The sequence below is a fragment of the Onychomys torridus genome, chromosome X, assembly GCF_903995425.1.
Source record: "Onychomys torridus chromosome X, mOncTor1.1, whole genome shotgun sequence".
Lineage (NCBI taxonomy): Eukaryota > Metazoa > Chordata > Mammalia > Rodentia > Cricetidae > Onychomys > Onychomys torridus.
In genome coordinates this window covers 91,373,028-91,392,389 of record NC_050466.1, presented here as the reverse complement: position 1 = coordinate 91,392,389, position 19,362 = coordinate 91,373,028, and the positions used below count along the sequence as shown (strand labels likewise).

At 40.7% G+C, this 19,362-nt stretch overlaps 1 protein-coding gene across 4 annotated transcripts in view; it reads left to right on the top strand.

Annotated features, from left to right (window-relative positions):
• Phka1 (phosphorylase kinase regulatory subunit alpha 1) overlaps positions 1 to 19,362 on the top strand; it is a 121,635-nt gene that overhangs the window by 73,437 nt on the left and 28,836 nt on the right. For all 4 annotated transcript variants that reach the window (XM_036174221.1, XM_036174220.1, XM_036174219.1 and 1 more), the window contains exons 19-25: positions 1,973 to 2,149; positions 3,569 to 3,660; positions 5,897 to 6,036; positions 14,077 to 14,233; positions 14,756 to 14,835; positions 17,312 to 17,390; positions 17,531 to 17,660. In XM_036174221.1, coding sequence (XP_036030114.1) covers positions 1,973 to 2,149; positions 3,569 to 3,660; positions 5,897 to 6,036; positions 14,077 to 14,233; positions 14,756 to 14,835; positions 17,312 to 17,390; positions 17,531 to 17,660 — 855 coding nt within the window. The remainder of the gene's footprint in view (positions 1 to 1,972; positions 2,150 to 3,568; positions 3,661 to 5,896; positions 6,037 to 14,076; positions 14,234 to 14,755; positions 14,836 to 17,311; positions 17,391 to 17,530; positions 17,661 to 19,362) is intronic.

The following is a 19,362-nucleotide window of genomic DNA, read 5'->3' as shown; positions in this document are numbered from 1 at the left end:
CACAAATGATTGTTTAGCTTCATCATTGAAAACTCCTGTTTCCAGCAATCTCATAGTGTACAATCCTCACTCTTCTTTAATACGTTTGGAGTCCTACTTTTGTTTGGCTTCACTTTTCTTTCCTCTACTTCTCTTTGGTTTCTGGTCTACTATCTCTATGGTGACGGATTGTGAAGTATTCGGTTAGATAATGCCTTACTAAGATTAGGGAGGATTTCTTCCTTGAGCACCTGAAGTAGCTGGTGATTTGAAATGGAAAGAAACAATGGTAAGTAAAAAATGTTTAATCAATAGTGCAGTTGAAAACATCATACATAAATACATACATATATTTATATATTACTTTTGGCATTAAAAAGCATAAAATATGAAATTTGGTTAGAGTTATATGTAAAGTTTCACATAATTCAAGAAATTATATTTTACATAATATTAGAGACATGTAGTGATATTTCTGAGGAGGTCTCTGTAGTTTGAAAAAGCCTGTTCAGAATGCCTGTTGCTTTTATGTGACAAATGAGACAAATAATATATATAATCAATACTAAGGATAGAAACACGATGCCATGAGAAAGCATTCTGATAGCATGGATTTAAAATGACCGGGAAACACTGACCTTTGCAAGACAAAAATTACCTTGTTTGAATCTTCACAAGAGAATGGTCAGTAAGAGAATGGTTCTTCTAACTATCTAAATCTTGGTGGACTTGTCTTTGTTGTCTGGGTATTTGACTTATCATCTATCTTAAGATACTAACAAGCATAATCTCATAGAATAAGCCAACACATTAGAAGCACAGAGTACTATTTTTTGTTTACTTTATATCCCTCTTTATTTGCTTAGTATTTCTTTTTGTATAAGCCATTTTAAAAATTAAATGAAATTGATATCCCTCTATTCAAGTATCTAGATGTATCTGGATTATATTCAAAGTTAAAATACCTGTCACTAGGATGTCACTGAATTTGAGTTCTATTCTTTAAATCTCTGCTAGCCCCATTAGTCCCATTAGATCACAGAGGAACTTCTGAAGAGGTCACTGAAGATTGTCCAGAACCAGATGATGTATGACAGACTTAGCCAGCTTTGGTACTGATCCCAGCATTTCCCTAACTGTAAACATTATGAATGCTCATACATTCCCAGTATTTGTGTGCAGAGATGATTATAGGTGGGTCCAACCTTTGGCATTGTGATATGATGTCATTATCTACCCAGGTCATGCTCAAGAACCGTGCAATAGAATTAAAAATCCTCTCATGCTTTGAGTACGTTCTTGATTTTGTATCAGGCCTTATTCATAGTTATCCTTGGCTACATGTGACCCACAAGCCATGGGGCTGGACGCACATGTAAGATGTATGACAGAGGTGAGACCAAGAGAATAGAGACCGTATGTACTTTCTGCAACAATTCCCAATGCCTAGGACACTGCCTGCTCCCTAGTAACAACACATATTTGGTGAATGAATAAATAAATGAGGTGACTACAAGGCAATGTAAAGATACTGTTTTGTTAGTGGTTAGAACTAGTGTACAACTAGACTCCTTTTACAGCTAACTCGGCATGTGGTGGAAGACTTTTGCCCTTCCCTGACCTTTCTCTACAAAAGTCTCTTTCTTCTAGCAGGACTCGAAGGACCCTGTCTGCTCCTTCTCCACTGCTGTCCCCCTTCCGCCAACACTGCCATCACACACAGAAATGACAGAACACTTGCTCACGCTTCTTTCAGCTTCCAGTAACCTTACCCATATCTCAGCAAAATTGAAGAGCGGGTGGGTCCAGGTGACTGGCTGTAGCCTCTAAATCTTAATCTATGAGCTCGTACAGTAATCACAAGGGGTTTTCCCCCCAGGAGCTAAGAACAGCCTTCTTCTGAAATGTGTTTTAGGTCTAAGACCCGGGGCAGATCTGGAAGTAACTAAGATGTTCATTTTTGTCTCTTCCCCTTCCCCAACTAACCTTGCAGCTCGCTGTGGTGATGAAGTGGCTCGCTATTTAGACCACCTTTTGGCACACACTGTTCCCCATCCTAAACTAGCTCCTACCTCACAGAAGGGAGGGCTAGGTCGGTTCCGAGCTGCTGTGCAAACAACTTGCGACTTAATGTCCTTGGTGACCAAGGCCAAGGAGCTGCATGTACAGAGTGAGTAATGCCACTACTTCCTAGTGTCAACACCCAGAAGACATGAAGCCCAAGATGGGGGCAGGACGGCGATCACACCAGAAGCAGGGACTGGTTTAGATCACTGCTTTGTTCCCAGCCTCTTGGGCAGCACCTACAATATAGTAGGGACTCAAATCCTTATGAAACCAGTGAATTATATATAGTCTTGATAGAGATACTGTCATGTGGTCTGGTTTGACCAAGAAAACAGCAAGGCACAGAACAAGAGCATATTCAACTTTAATATAGAAGGCAAATGTGGAAGAGCTTTTCTCATTTGTAAAAATTACTTCTTTGAGGGTAACTTTGTTTAAAGAGAAAGCATCATTAGAATTTGTGTTATAAAACAAGATAGACAGAAATGGAGATTGACTCTAAGCTACAACTGGTTCTCCCTTTATGCCCACTGTAACTGTGTATCTGGTTGTTCTAGCCGTGTGGATCTCAAATATAATAGTCGTTCTTCACAGCATCACCACAGTCCTCTCAATAACCAGTACCTTCCTTTAGTAATGTTTTCTTTGGAAGGTATCTTCTGTATGTTGCAAGAGTAGCCATGGCTCCTAAGACTGTTCAGTATCTCTGTGGTCTCTACATGTGGAGGGAGAAAAGGGCTCCTTAGCCACACCTGGATGACCTGAATGTTACATTATACAGAGGATGAGAATGGTTGAGATGCATGCTCTTGCTACCTAAATTTTCATTGACCATTACTAACCAGGTACTAAATGTGAGCACTAGAGTATTGCTTAACATTGAGACTAGGAGAAGCTGAGTATACCCTTTGGTTCCTGCAAGGACATGAACTTAAGCTCATCACATTGCACTTGTCATTTGTAAATCAGGAAAGCAGAATGTAATCCCAGCATGTTATTTACTTGCCTGACTAGTTATTTGAGCTGTGTATTGTCTTCTGTGTCAAATGGTGAAACGGCTCCTTTCACAGGTCACTCCTTAGAAGTTTGGTAAGGATTTCCACTATGTAAGTAAAATCTTAGGAACATCTCAAAGTTGATCAGCCACTACGTGTTTTTTGATTCCTTAGATAGAAGGAAGGCCCAGAAAAGTAAAATGTAACTGAGTTCTTTCTCTTAGGTGTTTTTATACATTTATATGAAAATATCAGTGATAGCATCATTGTGATGGTGATCATGTTAATATCTCATATACCTAGTTGATGGTACAACAGAAATCCTTTCAAAAATGTAAAAATATTCATTGGTTAATTGGACATTTTAAAAAGTATCTAATATCCACATTTTTTTAATTGATATCACTGAGGGAAACTTTCACTCTTGTTCTATAAAGAACTGATCCATATGTTCCCTTCTTCCTGCGGTCAACCATGTGTTTTATTAGCTTCCACTCACCTTTCTCACAAATGTCAACTTCTTGCAGATGTTCACATGTACCTTCCTACGAAGTTATTTCAGCCTTCTCACCCTTCACTCAGTCTACTTGACTCACCTCAGTCTTCGCGACATAACCAGGTAACTGGGTACATAATTCTGTCAGCTGCTTGTAAAAAGCTGCCATCTCTTTCATTGATTCTTTGGGAGTTTCACAGCATGCACCCCAATCCCACTCATTTCCCAGTCCTTCCATGTCTGCCCTCCACCCTTGTAGCCTCCCCCACAAAAGAAAAATAAACAAAAACAAACACCTGGCCGACCCCTCTGGGCACCTGCTCCTCTATCATTCACAGCCTTCTCTCATACCAGTCACAGCTGTGGTATCTCCAGTTCTACAGCACATGCACCACTCTGCTCCTGGGTATCTTTCCCACCTCTCCATCACATATTCGTTCATCATAGTGGCATTGGAAGCATTGGTATGTCATGCAGGAGACCCTTTTGCCCAAACAGCTTTACTTGCAAATGTTCATGCAATGAGTCATTGGCTGGTTCAAGGCCTCTGGTTTCTGGCACACCATCATCACTGGACCCTTACCAAGACTCCTTTCTGATATCCTGCAGATGCCCTGAGTTGTGGAGATCCTGTGGCTATGGTTCTGCAGGACTGGTTCCTTCATACACTCCAGCAGCTCATAGATGAGGTAGATGTTGGGGTGGACCAACTCAAGGTCCTGGATCTTGGCCTGGGTTGTAGCCCTACTGTGCCCATGTAATTGGGTCCAACCCTCCCACACCACCCCAGTGAGGGGCAAACCAGCTCAGCACAGAGCTTGGACATCAACATGGCCTCAGCCAGAAGCCCAGACCACAGATATCCACATGGTCTTTGGTGGTAACCCAGGCCTTAGACATCAAACATCCCACCAAGTTAGGACCACAGACCCAGACATGGCCCGCAGGCCTTAGCCATCAACATAGCAGCCCAGGCCACAGACATCCACATGGCCCTTGATGGTAACATGGGCCATAGGCATCAACACAGACCCCAGCTGCAGTAGGACCATGGACCCAGTGGCCCAAATATCACCATAGCCTCAGGTGGTGGCATGGGCCAATCAGATCAGTTTGACACCCCACACATACCCCACCCATAGCAACATGGCCCAGGGACATCAGCATGGCCCCAGGTACCAGCCCAAACCACAGACATCTGAATGACTCTCGCTGGTAATACAGATCACAGATATCAACACAGACCCCAGCTGCTATAGGCCCACAGACTCAGATATGGCCCTCAGTGGCAACCAGGCCATGGCATCAGATGGTTGTGAAGGCTCCTCATATCAGCCTGTTCCTCTATGCTATCCTGTCTCTAGTTCCACCTTTCTCTACAGCACACAAACCTCTCTGCTTCTCTTGCATCTCTCCACCACATATTTGTTCATTGTAGCTGTGGGTCCCAAATGGGCAGGCACTTGGGTGTTTTGTGGCCTGACCCTGGGCCGCGGAGCCAGGACAGGTATTTTCAGAACCTGCCATCTTTAAGGAAAGTAATAAAACTAGCCAGCATGATTTCTGGTGTGTCTTAGTTAGGGTTTCTATTGCTGCAACAAAACACCATGACCAGAAAGCAAGCTTTGGTGAAAAGGATTTATTCAGCTCACATTTCCACATTGCTGTTCATAACTAAAGGAAGTCAGGACAGGAACTCAAACAGGGCAGGAACCTGGAGGCAGGAGCTGATGCAGAGGCCATACAGGGGTGCTGTTTGTTGGCTTGTGCCCATGGCTTGCTCAGCCTGCTTTCTTATAGAACCCAGGACCAGAGGATGACTCCACCCACAATGGGATGGCCCCTCCCACATCAGTCACTAATGAGAAAATGTCTTACAGCTGGATCTCATGGAGACATTTCCTCAACAGAGGCTCCATCCTCTCTGATGACTCCAGCTGTGTCAAGTGGCCATAAGCCAATACATGATGTTAAACAAAACACCATCAAATGAAGATGGATGTCTTTTTAAGTTTACTCTTAAAGAAAATGTAGAGAACTACTTTGCTCTATCATAGGGCTTACTGGTTTTGTTGTTTTGGCTTTGCTTTTCATCAACATTTTGTAATAAAATTGTGAGTCAGAGTCTCAAGTAAGCCAGACTGGCCTTAAACTTTTTATGTAGATGAGGATGGCCTTGAATTCCTGATCCATTTACCTTAACCTCCCAAATGCTAGGGTTATAGGTGTGTACTACCACATCTGGCCAACATTTAGAAAATTCTTATGAAAAGGTTTAGAGATACAAAGATAACTCATTCTAGGCCATCATCTAGTTAAGCACTGTTAACTTTGTTTCTTTTTATCACTTATTCCAAAGGTTCCTTCTGTTCGTGTAGAAGTACATGTTCCTAGAGACCAGTCTGGGGAAGTGGACTTCCAATCACTAGTTTCACAGTTGAAAGAAACCTCAAGCTTACAAGAGCAAGCTGATATACTCTACATGCTGTATTCAATGAAGTAAGTGATGGATATTACTAGTATCCTTTAATGCACATATTGTGAGGAAGTATAGTATGTTAGTCAGCTTTCTAGTTTATAACAAATACCTGAGACAATTAGCTTATTAAAAGAAAAGGTTTATTTTAGAGCTCAAAATATTCCTTATTTTAATACTTGTTTTTTAATTATTTATCTTATGTGTATGAGTGTTTTGCTTGCATTTATGTCAGTACACTCCAAGGCCAGAAGAGAGTATCAGATCCCTTGGAACTAGAGTTACGGATGGTTGTAAGCTACTATGCCGGTGCTGGGAATTGAACCCTGGCCCTCTGGAAGAGCAGCCAAATGATTGTAATTGCTGAGCAAACTCTCTAGCCCCTAATATTAGTGTTTGTTAAATAGAAAAGTATATTGATACATAACTTGTATTCATTTTACTGGTTTTTCTTCTGCTTCAAACTCATTTTTATTAAGGAATTTTTTATTCATTTTAAATACCAACCACAGATCCCCTTCTCTTCCCTCCTCCCACCCCTTCAGCCTTCATCCCTCCAACCCACCCCCATTCCCTCCTCCAGTTCAAAAATTATTTTGTTGTTGGTTGAGAATACAATAAAAAAATTAACAGTTTGTATTTTTCCTCTAGTGAAAGATCAGGTTTCTACTCATGTTTAATAGAACTTGTACTATATTAGACACATAGTTATACTTAATTATTATTCAAGGGTAAGAGGTATAAAAAGCCTTTAAATAATAACCTGAATTTGATGATTTTAACTATATAAAATTGCTCTTTTTCATATGGAAAAAGGTTTTATTTTGGCTTCTAGTTTTGGGGGTTTCATTCCATGATTGTTTGGCTCTATTGCTTTAGGGTTTATGATGAGGTATCAGATCATGTCAGTATTATGAGGCAAAACCCTTCACCTCATAACTGGGTTACAAGAGAGAGAAAATAATAGAACAATGTCCTAGTAGCTCCTACAAGGGCATACCTCAGTAACCTAAATTCCTGCATCTAGGTCCTCCCTTGTAAAGAATTCTACCATCTCCCAGTAATTCCATAGGTAGAAGACCAAGAGTTTAACATTTGAGGGCTATTCTAGATCTACCCCTGTCAAGAAGGACTTGAGTAAGAAGCCCAAACAGTATTCTTGCCCAGCTTAAACAAAACGGGCACTATTTCACCTTTCCACTGCCAGCATGTTAGCGAAGGACAAGGAGGCATCTGGGACTTTCCTCTCAGTGGAATTGAGCCCTCTTATAATGAGGGACATATAGAAAGCATGAACTTCCATCCCTCTTCAGTAAATGCTGTCAGAAGCAGCCTAGTCAGGAGTTTGGTCACTGAGTGCTAATCCAAGGTCAGCAGAGTCCACATCAGGAATGGTAACAAAGTGACTCTTTCCTACTCTAGGATGGAAAGCCTAGTGGGGAGCTTCACCCTCATTCAACAGAAATGGGACACTCCTGCTCTGTATCAAAGAAGTCTGAATGGGGAAGCTACAATTCATCCCCAGAAAGCAGTAAGGCAACATCTCCTTCCCCCTAGTGGTATATTATCAGAAAAGGCCTACTGGAATGGATTTAATAAGTTCCACATTATTGCAATGTATTACCCCACATATCTAGGATACCAGTGATAATCAATTGTTAGACCAAGAACCATGAAGTAATTGATAGTGTCAGCAGAGATAAGGCATATGCTGGTATTAAATAAAAAATCTTGTAGAGAAACTATCAAAATGCTTCAAGTAATTATGAATACCCCAGAAACAAATAAAAAAAAAAACCTGAGCAAAGAATTGGAAAGCATAAAGGAAAGCTAAATGGAAATTTTAGAAATAAAAAATATAGTAACCTGTCAGGGTCCAGCCTCAGCTCAGGTTCAGGTCCTGAGATGGGGAAGGGCCGTTGGCACAAGGAAAAATTTCTGACCACTCAAATGGCCTTGAATACCTCAGGCCATCTTTATTTATACTTAAACAGAGTTTTTCTTACCAGGGTTACATAAACAGCCTTATTATTGGCTTCTAATTTTGACTTTAAGAAGTCCATCATGGTCATTTAAAGGAATTTAAGGAATCCATTGTGGTCATAATGGAAGCCCCAATTGTTCCCCTTTATGCTTCCCCAAATACACCTTCCCACCCCCTGCATAACCTTTTTCTAGACACCGAGTTGATCATTTTTTCCAGCTTAACTAAGTATCGAGACAGACACATCCTGCTCTCCCAGCACTTCTGTCAGCTGGCAGCTACTGAGGTTACAAAGTGAAAAAGTAATGACATGGGCACAATGCTTTAAGGACAACAGTATCAAACCCAGACAATTCTTTCATCTCTGCGAGATATATTTTTCTCCAGTTCCTTTTTCTACAAGAGGGTCCCATGTCTCAGTCTCTCTATAAAAGGCAGACTTTGATAAAGCACTCTTTTCCCATCTCACTGCACCATACTTCTTCCACCAATATAAGCTCCTGTGTATGATAAAGATGGCTCTATCCATCCCATATTTTACATTGCATTATTCCCATCAGAATATACTAGATCTTATCATTGATTCTATATAATTGGTACCCAGGGAATTTACTCTCAACAGTTGGCACCATGTGTTTTCCTGAGGCTTTTTCCCTATTCTGTATATTCATGCTTTACTCTCCTTTCTAGAACTGTGGGACATGGTTGATGTTCCAAGTGGTTTTTGTTTTTTGTTTTTTTTGTTTTTTTCATATGTACCTAACTGACTCTATTGAGTCAGAAAAGCTCCTAGGATTAGGATTTGTAGTTAGTAATTCCAGATAAGAGATTTAAGAAGCATTAACCCTCTGCTGAATTGTAGGGGGAAATATTTGAAAAGGAACAGAATTTCCAGGGAAAATTACAGCTGTTTCATGTGTGACTGACAAAATAAAGGTAAAAACCGCCCAAAGAATCACCAATATAATGAAAGAGAAAAGAGCCTTCAAGCCGTACGGATTATGGAAATTCCTACACTGTCCCATGGACTACTGGTCCTTGCCAGGTGTGAGTCTGTTTCCACAGGTGTCTTACCCTGTGGGAAACCCGTTGGACAGGTAGTCATATGCTGATCCGAGTCTAGGCTGTCTGGCTTCCCACAGTAATCAGAACGAAGCAGTGGAATGTAAAGCACAGAGCTTAGAAGCATTGAACTTGAACAGTGAACTCTAGAAATTACCAAACCTAAACAACAGAGACTTAGACCACAAAAGTAAATAGGACTTCAAGGGCATGTAGAGCTATAAACATGGCCACAATGATTTTATTATTTAGAATATTAAATATTATACCTTAATACTATCAGTGTTCAAAAATATCTCTGGCCAGGCAGTGGTGGCACATGCCTTTAATTCCAGCACTCAGGAGGCAGAGGCAGGCATATCTCTGTGAGTTCGAGGCCAGCCTGGTCTCCAAAGCAAGCTCCAGGAAAGGCACAAAGCTACACAGAGAAACCCTGTCTGGAAAAACAAAAAAATACCTCAAAACATCTCTGATTATTCCATAATGTTTTGTTGCAGTTGGTTTGTTGAATTCCAGACATAATTTAAGTCCACATATTGTACTTGGTTGCTATATTTCTCTAAGTGCTTTTTAAATGTCTATATTGTCTCTTCCTAATATTGGCTTGTCCTGTAGAGTTTACATTCTTCATTTTGCTGAGTGCGTCCTCATGATGTTAAACATGTTCTTTCCTTCGTATTGCCTATAAATTGGTAGTTATCACCACAGATTTGGTAGTTCTGCATTCAATTTTTAAAGCAGGTTCAGAGGTGGTTATATTATACCAGAAAGCATGTAATGTGTGGCTGTTAACCTTTTCTCTTATGTGGAGAGTCAAACTCTCAAGCTTTGTACATACTGGGCAAGTGCTATACCACAGAGCTACATGTCCAGCCCCTGACTATTGCTCTTTTTGTCATATTAAGGTTAATCCTATCTGGATTGGTGGTGTGTACCTGTAATCTCAGCATTGGGAGACGGAACTAAGACAATCATGGATTTAAATCTGACCTTGGCTACATAGTGAGTTCAAAGCCAGCCAGAGCTACATACACCATTTCAGAACAATAATGGCTAGAGATGTTGCTCAGTAGTAAAGCACTTACATTAGATGCAAAAGCCCCTGGGTTCTATCACCAGCATGCAACAATGACAAAAAGATTAATTAGATAATTTTCACCTATGCTAGCTTTTCTTCTGATGATTTTAGGAGCTAACACTGGTCACTGCCCAGATCTATATATAGTATAGAGAAAGGGTCAAATATTTTTCCCATTTCTAAATATCCAGCTTTTTCATGGGCAATGTTGTCTGTGCATTCTCCCACGTACATTCTATTCATATAGATGTAAATATAGACATATATGTGGATATTTATAGCCCTGTGAACCCAATATTAGCATAGTGCATACATTGTTCTACACATGTTTTTCCATCACTACATATATATTCCAATTACCTACTGCTTCATAAAAAAAAAAAAACCCTCAATACCCAGTGGCTTGAGCAGGAGCATAATAAACATGTGGAATTTTAAAGTATCTTTAATAGTTCTTGGACTGCCTGGTCTTGACTAGGCAGTTCTTTTCAAGGTCTGTTGTTCAGTTTTTGTCAGACATCGACCCTTGGATGAAGTCAGCCAAGGTTTGCTCACTTATACACTCGGGAGTAGATACTGGCTGTTGGCAACAAATTCAACCTCATTACCTACAGCTCTAACACCTTCCGTGTGTCCTTCCCTCACAGCATGATGTGTCACAAGAGAAGACAGGGTGGAAACTGTACTCTCTTTTGTGACCTAGCCTCAGAAGTCCCTCTTTCACCTTAGTCACGTGCACACCTGGTGTCCTGCAGCTTTGCTTGGCTTTGGTTTTTGTGTCCACTTGACCCAGGCTAGAGTTACTGGGAAGAGGAACCTCAGTTGAGAACATGCCTCCATCAGATTGCCTGTAGGCAAGTCTGTAGGGCATTTTGTTGATTGATGGTTTATGTGGAAGGGACCAACTCACTGTGGACAGTGTGACCTTTGGGCAGTCCTCGGTTATATAAGAAAGTAGGCTGAGCAAGCCATGGAGAGCAGGCCAGTAAATGACATGCCTCCATGGTCTCTGTTTTAGTTCCTGTCTTGATTTCCCTCAATGATGAGTTATTACTGAAAATCTAAGATGAAATAAAGCCTTTTTCCCCAAGCTGCTTTTGGTCATGGTCTTTATCACAGCAATAGAAACCTTAGACAGGGGGAGAGGAGAGAAGTGTAAGAATTACATTGTTAAAAGAGCATATTGAATGGAAAGTTGTTACAGCCGTTCTGGAAAATACAGTCTGATACTATGTAAATCTACCTTATATTTCCATTTTGGTTTTTTACTTTTTATTAGTATACATTAATTATTATACACAGCAGATTTCATTTGATGTTTTCATACATGTATATAATGTATTTCGATTATATGCAACCCAACGCCTGTTCCTTCCCTTTTCCCACTCCTGCTAATCCCATTCCTTTTCCCAACTAGTTCCCTTATTCTTCCATGTCTCTTTATTTTGAGACAGGGTCTTGCTATCCAGTCCTGGCTGGTCTGGAACTTTCTGTGTAGACAAGACTGGTCTTGAACTCATGGTGATCTCCCTATCTCTGCTTCCCTAATGCTGGGATTAAAGGTGTGTGTACTACACCTAGCTCTTCCATGTCTTTTTGTTAATGAATCAATAAATTACATTAGGGTTGTTTGCAGGAGCATTGGTACCTACCTTTTATTTTCTTAATAGATGTGTAAAATTGTCTTATTTAAATATATTATAATCTATTTGACCACTCTCCTAATGATGGACTTTGGGGTATTTTCTTTTTTTATACTTTTTAAAAAAAGATTTATTTATTATGTACACAGTGTTTTCTGTCTTCAGGCCAGAAGAGGGCACCAGATCTCATTTTAAATGGTAGTGTGTGGTTGCTGGGAATTGAACTCAGGACTTCAGGAAGAGCATCATCCAGTGCTCTTAACCACTGAGCCATCTCTCCAGCCCCTTGGGTATTTTCTAGTCACTCACTATAACAAACAGTGCTTGTAGTAAATTTCTTAACTGAAATTGCTTCATATATATGGAAAGAATTTATTCTACAGTTAGATCACAAGCTGAACTGACTGATCAAAATATGTAGGCATCTTAAACTAGACTTAGTGGTGCATGTCTATAAAACTGGCACTTGGGAGGTCGAGGCAGGAGAATCAGGAGTTCAAAGTCATCCTTGGCTATGACGTTTGCCTGGGCTACATGAAACTCTTATTTTGTCCTCTGTCCGATACATGTAAATATACATGCACATGCACATATATTAATATATACACATATATTTATTTTAAGTGTTCAATTGTGCAATTCAGTAGCTTTTCGTTTCCTCAACAGTATTGTGCATCTTTTTGTTGTTGTTGTTTTGTTTTTGTTTTTTCAAGACAGGGTTTCTCTTTGTAGCTTTGGAGCCTTTCCTGGAACTCACTCTGTAGACCAGGCTGGCCTTGAACTCACAGAGATCCGCCTGCCTCTACCTCTGGAGAGCTGGAATTAAAGGCGTGTGACACCACCACCCAGCACATTACATTTTTATTAACCCCAAAAGAAATTCTACGCCCTTTATCCATCAACTCCCAATCCCTGTATCTACCCAGCCCTAGTCAACTGTGAGTCCACTTTCTGGTGTTTGAGACATTTTCTAGAAATTGAATCATACACTTCGTGGTCCTATGTGACAAGCATCTCTCATTTAGTGTGCTATTTTTAAAGTTTGTCTTCCATGTTGTAGCATATATCAGTATATCATTTCATTACTGCCAAATACTGCCTGTATGGCTAGAGTACATTTTATTTATTCACTTGGTGGGCACTTCTCAAGTTTTGTGAATAATGCTAGTGTAAATGTCTGTATATAAGTTAATGCACAAATGTTTTCATTTCTCTTGGATATATAACCAAGAGAAGAAATGCTGAGCCACATGGTGACTCTGTTTTTAACCACTGTCAGAACTGCCAGCCTCTTTCCAATATTTGCAAATAGCTCTCCAGAGGCATTGTTCCAATTTTTACTCCCACAAGGGACTGTTTAAGTGATAATTCACATTAATTTGGGGGCCTTTTACAGCTTGATATAATAAAATGTTATCGTGATATAATGTTCATTTCATTTTTCTTGTTACATGTGAAGTTGACTGCCTTCTATATTTATGGGGTGCCAATGTTTATTTTTGCTCAATTTTCTGTTTTTTACTTTATCCATTTGAAGTTCTTTCTTTTATTTCTTTATCAGAATTGGACTATGAATTACACATATTTTCCCTATTTTGTAATTTGTCCTATACTTTGCATAGTGTCTTTTCAGTAAGAACTCTTTATTTTGATATGTATAAACTAATTGAACTCCACTTTTGTGACTTCTGGTGACATTTCATAGTTAGAAAATTTTCTGTCTAACAGTATGGGCTAATTTCCCATATGTATTTCAGCTCTTTAATATTTATGTCTTCACACATTTAGAATTGTAAGATATAGACTTTCAGGCACTGATCCAACTTCTTCCAGATAGCTACTTGATGCTTTTAACATCATTTAATAAATAACCTACATTCATCATATACTAAATTCCCAATTCCAGGTAAAGTTTCTATATCCCTAAGTTGATTTGTGTAACAGTAATTGTATAACAATCATGTATCTGCCTCCTCTCAATACAAACAAATTCTAATGTATTTGCTTCTTAAAATACAGTATGGTTTCAGAACTTGGAATAGTTAAATCTTTGTTAATTTCAGCTGTGTTGAAGCTTGAGCTATGGGTAAAAGAATGCAGTGTCAAAGCATAGCTAAATTACAGATTTTTTGTCTAAGACATTTGAATTTCAAGATCGATTCTTAATTACAGTTTTATAAGAGTTTTGAGTATATAGTTTTCTACTAAAGGAGGCGCCAAAACAGGCATATCCATTATCACACTAAAAGGAAACAATTTTCTCATATTTAATGTACATCCTTCTTTAAAATTGCAGAGGACCTGACTGGGACACCGAGTTGTATGAAGAAGGGGGTGCCACTGTCAGGGAGCTTCTTAGTGAACTGTATGGCAAAGCTGGCGAACTTCGGCACTGGGGTCTGATCCGCTCCATCTCTGGGGTCTTAAGGAAGAGGGCGGAAGCACTTGATGAGGTACTGAGAAGTTCTTGAGTTTACACAAATCTACATGGGGGATATTTGGGAAGCCACTTCGGTGCTGGGGGATAGCATAGAGGTAGGGTACGCGCCTAGTGTTCTGGGATCCTCGGTTCAAGCCTTTGCACAGCCATGGGGAAAACCTTGATTTTCCTAATTGCTTTTTCAAGCAACCACGTCTTCTAACTGTTTTCAATCACACATAAAGTTACTGATTCTCAGCTTTTTATTTGTGAATGGCAAGTGTATGTTACTGAATCATGATAACTACAGACTTTAGAGGTGTAATAAACCATAAGAGTTTGAGATCTTAGTGAATTTACAACTAGGCTGAAAGTCCCTGCCTTCCAGAAAGCGAAAGTGCCTCCTGGTTTCTTCCTGGAAGTCTGTCTTCTGATCTTATTTCCCAAGAAGGAGAGCTTGGTGTAAATTAAGAGGGAGTGAAGTTTTGTGGGCTGAGGATCAAACTGTTTGGAAATCTGGGAACTTGGAAAGGGTAATCTATGGTACCTCTTCTAGGCTTGCACAGACCTTCTCTCCTACCAGAAACACCTGACAGTAGGACTTCCTCCAGAACCTCGAGAGAAGACCATCTCTGCGTGAGTGAGGCCTGTGGTTGGGTTTTCATAAGGTTTCTCGGCACCTTTAAGAAATTGTGTGACTTACCACAGTTCTCTTGTCCTAATTTGTGTAACATCTTACCTGCAGAGCTGCAGAACAGGAGACTGATAGGGCACAAGTAAATGAAAGAGAAGGCTTATAGGAGTAATACTTAACTCTTTTTCTTACTGGCTTTCCCTAAAACCCTTAATACTACTCATTCTAAAAACACACAGAAACCCAGGACATCGGGAATTGACAACATGAAAGTCAACCGTAGCCTGAAACAGAAAGAGAAGAAAGTATATGGCTAGAGCATTGGGTTGTTATTGATCAGCTTCATGCTGCTGAAGAAGGACTCAAAGGTCAAAGTTGAAAGGGGAAATGGGCCCTTACAGAGCATCCTGCAGTAGCATGTCTGCACAAACACTGTCATCAGATTGCCACTGGCCCAATTTGCTGCAGCTTCTGATTAGCAGTAGTCCCCTAGGATAGGCTGGGGCTCGAGGGGATGGAGAGTGGAGGCACTGACAGTGGAAGTTCAATCCCTACACAGGAGTATCCACTTACCACTAGCCATTCCAATAAAGCTCATCTGCATGAAAAAGTTATTTAATTTCAAGTTATGCTAGTGCCAATATTTAAACCTACAAGCAGATTGTATTTGTAAGAAATATTCTTAGAGGGATTCTGACTTCATAAGTGATGAGATATCAGTCTGCTTTCCTATGAAAGAATGCTCTAAGAACCCCTGCCTGCCAGTTCTACTTCAATAACCAGTGTAGTAAAAGGGTTGTTTTTTTATTGATTAATTTTTTTAAACGGTCTCACTGTAAGCCCCAGACTTGCCCTGGACTTGCAATCTTCTCACATCCTGGTCTCCTAAGTATTAGGATTATAGGTGTGCACTACCATGCCTAGCTAGTGAGTTTATTTTGGAAACAGAGCTTTAGATACAGAGCTTTCCAAGGGGTAAATGAGAGAGAAGTTAGCAGGGATACCTTGGAGATTTCCGCAGACCACTTCATTCCCAGTTCATATATATGATCTCAGCTGCCTCTGAGGTCCAGTTCAGAGTTCTGGATGGAGACTTAGAGAGACATGTCCTAGGACATGTGTCACAGGTTCTGTATATAAAGTCTTAGTTATACTTTGGGGAAATGGTTGGACTAACTTGTTTGGACTGCCGTAATAATAAAATATCACAGACTGGGTGGTTCAAACAAGAGACATGGACTCTCAGACAGAGTTTCCCAGTGTCACAGGGGTTGCTACATTCTGAAGGCTGTCAAGGACTTTGTACTAGGCTTCTTGGATGTACATGGCTGGTTTCCTCCATGTCTCTTTATATTTTTCCATCCTATCCATGTCTTTGTGTCCAAATTTACCCTTTTAATAAGGACACCGGTCACATTAGATCAGGAACCATCCTAATAACTTCATTTTATTCACTTCCAAATATATTTTTCATTAAAATCACACTTTGAGGTACTAAAGGTTTGAATTTCAACATATGTCTGTTGAAAGGTGCAGTTTAACCTATAATGCCCTGTTTTTTAATGAGCAGAACCTTGTATCACAAATAAGATCAGTTTTGTGTCCATATAGGCATTCCAAAAGAAGAATGCCTTAGCACATTCTTGCAAACTATGCCAGGTCAAGACTGGAGAGAGAGCTCAACAGAGAAGATCGAATACTGCTCAGCAGGACCTAAGTTTGTTTCCTAGCTCCCATGTCAGGCAACTTCAGCTTCAGGGGGTGGGGAGTGGTGCAACACCTCTGACCTCTGAGAGCACCTGCACTCAGGTGCACGTACTGCCCCCCTTACATACAGGCATAGATACAATTAAAAATAAAATCTCATGTCAATGAGAGAGCCATGGGTGTAGCCAGATGTGCTGATGTGTGTCTCTAGTTCCAGCACTCAGAGACCTGAGGCAGGACAATCAAAAATTTAATGCCAGTCTGGGCTACATAGCAAGATCCTATATAAAACAAGCAAACAACCCCCCCCCCAAATACACAACAAAAAGACCACTCACAGAAAAGTTTGAAAGTAACAAACATGAGTGCATATATATCTGTGTGCATGTGTGTTTGCAGTTGTAGCTGAACCAATGAAATGTTTTGAAAGATCAGCATAAGATGTGGCTGTAAAGGAAGAAAATGGTTTCCAAAGGACACAGCTTAAAAAGAGCTTATTTCTTTGTACCATTATGCTACTTGTCACATGTGAAAGATTAACCATGAAAGACTGCTCTGGAAAGACATCAAGGAGTGAGTTTTAGGTGAAAATGATGTGAATATGGCCAGAGTGGGCCTCAGAGGCAGTGAATGAGCTTTTTCCTCTGAAAGAACTGGAAGTGGAAAGGAGCTGTGGCAGTGGTTTGGACTGGCATTGAGTTTTTAATTTTTAAATGTAGTTAGGTCAAGCTATTGTAGACTTTGGTCTTTATTCACTGTTTTCTTCCTTAGACCTCTACCGTATGAGGCGCTCACTAAGCTGATAGATGAAGCCAGTGAAGGAGACATGAACATTTCAATCCTTACACAGGTGGGCACCATTGAAAAGCCTAACCTGGCAATTGATATTTGAGTATTTGTTTTTAATCGACCTGACAATTGACAAAGACGACAAAGAAGACACTGTGACAGCCTTGCTATAACTCTTGTTTATATCTGTTCTGTACACAGGAAATAATGGTATATCTTGCTATGTATATGAGGACTCAGCCTGGCCTCTTTGCTGAAATGTTCCGACTTCGAATCGGTCTGATCATACAAGTTATGGCAACAGAATTGGCCCACTCTCTTCGATGCTCAGGTATTTATTTAATTTGGTAACTAATTTTAGGTGGAACTCACTTCTAGTGCAGATCCATGGAGTTTGGAACCAGGAAGGAAAGGAAGGTACAGTTTCTTTTTTTTCTTTATTATTGTGTGTTTTATACATCAGCCATGGGTTCCCATGTCCTCCCCCCTCCTGCCCCCACCTTCCCCCAGCACCCCCCCCCCATTCCCATCTCCTCCAGGGCCAAGACTCCCCTGGGGATTCATTTAAACCTGGTGGATTCAGTACAGGCAGGTCCTGTCACCTCCTTCCAGGCTGAGCAAAGTGTCCCTGTGTAAGCCCAAGGTTTCAAACAGCCACCTCATGCACTAAGGACAGGTCCAGGTCCCACAGACTGGGTGCCTCCCAAACAGTTCAAGCTATTCAATTGTCTCACTTATCCAGAGGGCCTCATCCAGCTGGGGGCTCCACAGCCTTTGGTTCATAATTCATGTGCGTCCATTCGTTTGGCTATTGGTCCCTGTGCATTTCCAATCTTGGGCTCAACAATTCACGCTCTTACAGTCCCTCCTCTTTCTCAACAATTGGACACCTGGAGCTCCACCTGGGGCCTGGCTGAGGATCTCTGCATCCACTTCCATCAGTTATTGGACGAGAGATCCAGCACAACAGTTAGGGTGTTTAGCCATCTGATCACCAGACTAGGTCAGATCAGGCTTTTTCTCGACCATTGCCAGCAGTCTACAGAGGATATATCATTGTGGATTTCTGGGGACCTCTCGAGCACTCTGCCTATTCCTGTTCTCATGTGGTCTTCATTTATCCTGGTCTGTTATTCCTCGTTCTCCCTTTCTGTTCTTGATCCAGCTGGGATCTCCTGCTCCCCTAAGCTCTCTTTCCCTCAAACCTTGCCCTTCATTACTCCCACTGTCGTCCAGGTTGTTCATGTAGATCTCATCCATTTCTCTGTCATTGGGTGATCCTTGGGTCTTTCCTAGGGTCCCGTTTTCTAGGTAGTCTCCCTGGAGTTGTGTAGCAGTCTAGTCATCTTTGTTTTACATCTAGTATCCTCCTATGAGTGAGTACATACCATGTTTGTCCTTCTGAGTCTGGGTTACCTCACTCAGGATGATTTTTTCTAGATCCATCCATTTGCCTGCAAACCTCATGATGTCATTGTTTTTCTCTGCTGAGTAGTACTCCATTGTGTATATGTACCATATTTTCTTTATCCATTCTTCAGTTGAAGGGCATCTAGGTTGTTTCCAGGTTCTGGCTATTACAAACAATGCTGATATGAACATAGCTGAGCAAATGCCCTTGTGGTATGATTGAGCATTCCTTGGGTATATGCCTGAGTGCTATAGCTGGGTCTTAGGGGAGATGGATTCCCAATTTTCTAAGGAAGCGCCATATTGATTTCCAAAGTGGCTGTACAAGCTTGCATTCCCACCAGCAGTGGAGGAGAATTCCCCTTGCTCCACATCCTCTCCAGCATAAGCTGTCTTCTGTGTTTTTGATCTTAGCCACTCTGACAGGTGTAAGGTGGTATCTCAGAGTCGTTTTGATTTGCATTTCCCAGATAATTAGGGATGTTGAGCAATTCCTTAAATGTCTTTCAGCCATTTGAACTTCCTCTGTGGAGAATTCTCTGTTTAGTTCTATAGCCCATTTCTTAATTGGACTGTTGGGCATTTTGATGTCTAATTTCTTGAGTTCTTTATATATTCTGGAT